This window comes from Antrostomus carolinensis, unplaced genomic scaffold (genome assembly GCF_000700745.2).
Source record: "Antrostomus carolinensis isolate BGI_N321 unplaced genomic scaffold, ASM70074v2 scaffold11062, whole genome shotgun sequence".
NCBI lineage: Eukaryota > Metazoa > Chordata > Aves > Caprimulgiformes > Caprimulgidae > Antrostomus > Antrostomus carolinensis.
Window position 1 is genome coordinate 1 of NW_010297587.1, and position 2,856 is coordinate 2,856.

At 55.2% G+C, this 2,856-nt stretch overlaps 1 protein-coding gene across 1 annotated transcript in view; it reads right to left on the minus strand.

The window, feature by feature from the left end:
• Positions 1-2,546: 2,546 nt before the first annotated feature.
• Positions 2,547-2,856, minus strand: part of LOC104520487 (dnaJ homolog subfamily B member 1-like) — a gene marked incomplete at its 3' end in the record, with an annotated part of 573 nt that continues 263 nt past the window's right edge. The window contains exon 1 of the mRNA XM_029083540.1: positions 2,547-2,856. This exon is cut by the window's right edge and continues 263 nt beyond it. Within this exon, the coding sequence (XP_028939373.1) occupies positions 2,547-2,856 (310 nt within the window).

Genomic DNA, 2,856 nt, shown 5'->3' on the forward strand with positions numbered 1-2,856 from the left:
AACCCAACAACCATCAGGATCTACCACCCAACAACCACCATCAGGATCTACCACCCAACAACCACCACCAGGATCCACCACCCAACCATCCTTCACATCCTCACCAAGATCAACCACCCATCATGTCCCCACCATCATTAGGATCCACCACCCAACAACCACCAGGATCCACCACCCAACAACCCATCACATCCTCGCCAAGACAAACCACCCATCAAGTCCCCAACAACCACCAGGATCCACCAACCCAACCATCCTTCACATCCTCACCAAGACCAACCACCCATCACGTCCTCACCACCACCAGGATCCACCTCCCAACCATCACCAGGATCCACCACCCAACAACCACCAGGATCCACCATCCATCACGTCCTCACCAAGACCAACCACCCATCACATCCTCACCACCACCAGGATCCACCTCCCAACCATCACCAGGATCCACCAGCCAACCACCACCCAACCATCCATCACATCCTCACCACCACCCACCAGGATTCACCTCCCAACCACTCATCACGTCCTCACCAAGATCAACCACCCATCACGTCCTCACCATCACCAGGATCCACCACCAGGATCCACCACCCAACCACCCACCGTGTCCCCACCACCCAGCCCAACCCCCTATTTTGCATCCATGCCACCAAGACCAACCACTCTTGGTTCTCACCACCAAGCCCATCACATCCAAACCACCAAGACCACCATCCAACCCCTTCTCACACCTCTACCACCAACACCAACTGCCCCACCATGTCCCACCAACACCAACTGCCCCACCATGTCCCACCACCCACCAACACCAACCCACCCCTGACTTCCTCACCATCACCAAGACCAACTGCCCGGACAACCACCTACCACATCCCCCCACTGCCAACAAGACCACCCTACACCTGACCTCCTGCATGGCCACCAACACCAACCCTGCTGCCCCCACGATGACCAAGACCAACCAAATCTTGATGTCCCCACAGCCACCAACAAAACCAACCCAACCTTGACATCCCCACTATGAGCAAGACCAACCCAATTTTGATGTCTCCACCAAGACTGAGATGAATCCAACCCTGACATTCCTCCTATGACCAAGACCAACCCAACCTTGATGTCCCCACCAAAACCGACCCAACCCTGACGTCCCCACTACCATGACCAACCCAACCTTGGCGTGCCCATCGTGACCAAAATCAACCCAACCTTGATGTCCCCACTATGACCAAAATCAACCCAACCTTGATGTCCCCACCAAGACTGAGACCAACCCAACCTTGACATCCCCAAGACCGAGACCAACCTTGACTTTCCCACCAACACCAACCCAACTCTGACGTTCCCACCATGACTGAGACCAACTCAACCTTGACATCCCCCAAAACCAAGACCAACCCAACCTTGATGTGCTCTCCTAGACCAACCCAACCTTGACACCCCCACCATGACCGAGACCAACCCAACCTTGATGTCCCCACCATGACCATGACCAACCCAACCCTCACATCCCCCCATGACCAAGACCAACCCAACCTTGACGTGCCCACCATGACATCTCCACCATGACTGAGACCAACCCAACCTTAACGTCCCCACTGTGACCAAGGCCAACCCAACCTTGACGTCCCCAAGACCAACCCAACCTTGACGTGCCCACCATGACATCTCCACCATGACTGAGACCAACCCAACCTTAACGTCCCCACTGTGACCAAGGCCAACCCAACCTTGACGTCCCCAAGACCAACCCAACCTTGACGTGCCCACCATGACATCTCCACCATGACTGAGACCAACCCAACCTTAACGTCCCCACTGTGACCAAGGCCAACCCAACCTTGACGTCCCCAAGACCAACCCAACCTTGACGTGCCCACCATGACATCTCCACCATGACTGAGACCAACCCAACCTTAACGTCCCCACTGTGACCAAGGCCAACCCAACCTTGACGTCCCCAAGACCAACCCAACCTTGACATCCACACCATGACCAACCCAACCTTGATGTCCCCACCAAGACTGAGACCAACCCAACTGTGACATTCCCACCAAAACCAACCCAATCTTGATGTCCCCACTATGACCAAAATCAACCCAACCTTGACGTGCCCACCATGACTAACCCAACCTTGACGTGCCCACCATGACTAACCCAACCTTGACGTGCCCACCATGACTAACCCAACCTTGACGTGCCCACCATGACTAACCCAACCTTGACGTGCCCACCATGACTAACCCAACCTTGACGTGCCCACCATGACTAACCCAACCTTGACGTGCCCACCATGACTAACCCAACCTTGACGTGCCCACCATGACTAACCCAACCTTGACGTGCCCACCATGACTAACCCAACCTTGACGTGCCCACCATGACTAACCCAACCTTGACGTGCCCACCATGACTAACCCAACCTTGACGTGCCCACCATGACTAACCCAACCTTGACGTGCCCACCAAGACCAACCCAACCTTGACATCCCCACCATGACCTACCCAACCCAACCCTGACGTCCCCTGTCCCCCCGCCATGTCCCCACCTCGCGGAGGCTGATCTTGGCCGGGTAGATGATGTCAGACCCCTCTCGCCGGAAGACGCCGTGAGGTTTGTCCTTGAGAACGAAGACGACGTCGGCGGGGATGTTGTTGGGAGTTTGGTCGCCCTCTTTGGGGAAGGTGATTTTGGTTCCTTCCTTCCACCCACGTTTCACTTCGATGGTCAAGATCTTGTCCTCGTTCCTCACCGTTTTCCCATCAGGATTGAGACGTTTATGGGAGATCTTCATCTTCTTGGTACAACCCGTGTAGATTTCCTCCAAGGAGACTTTGAGATCGTAGAGAACTGGGGGG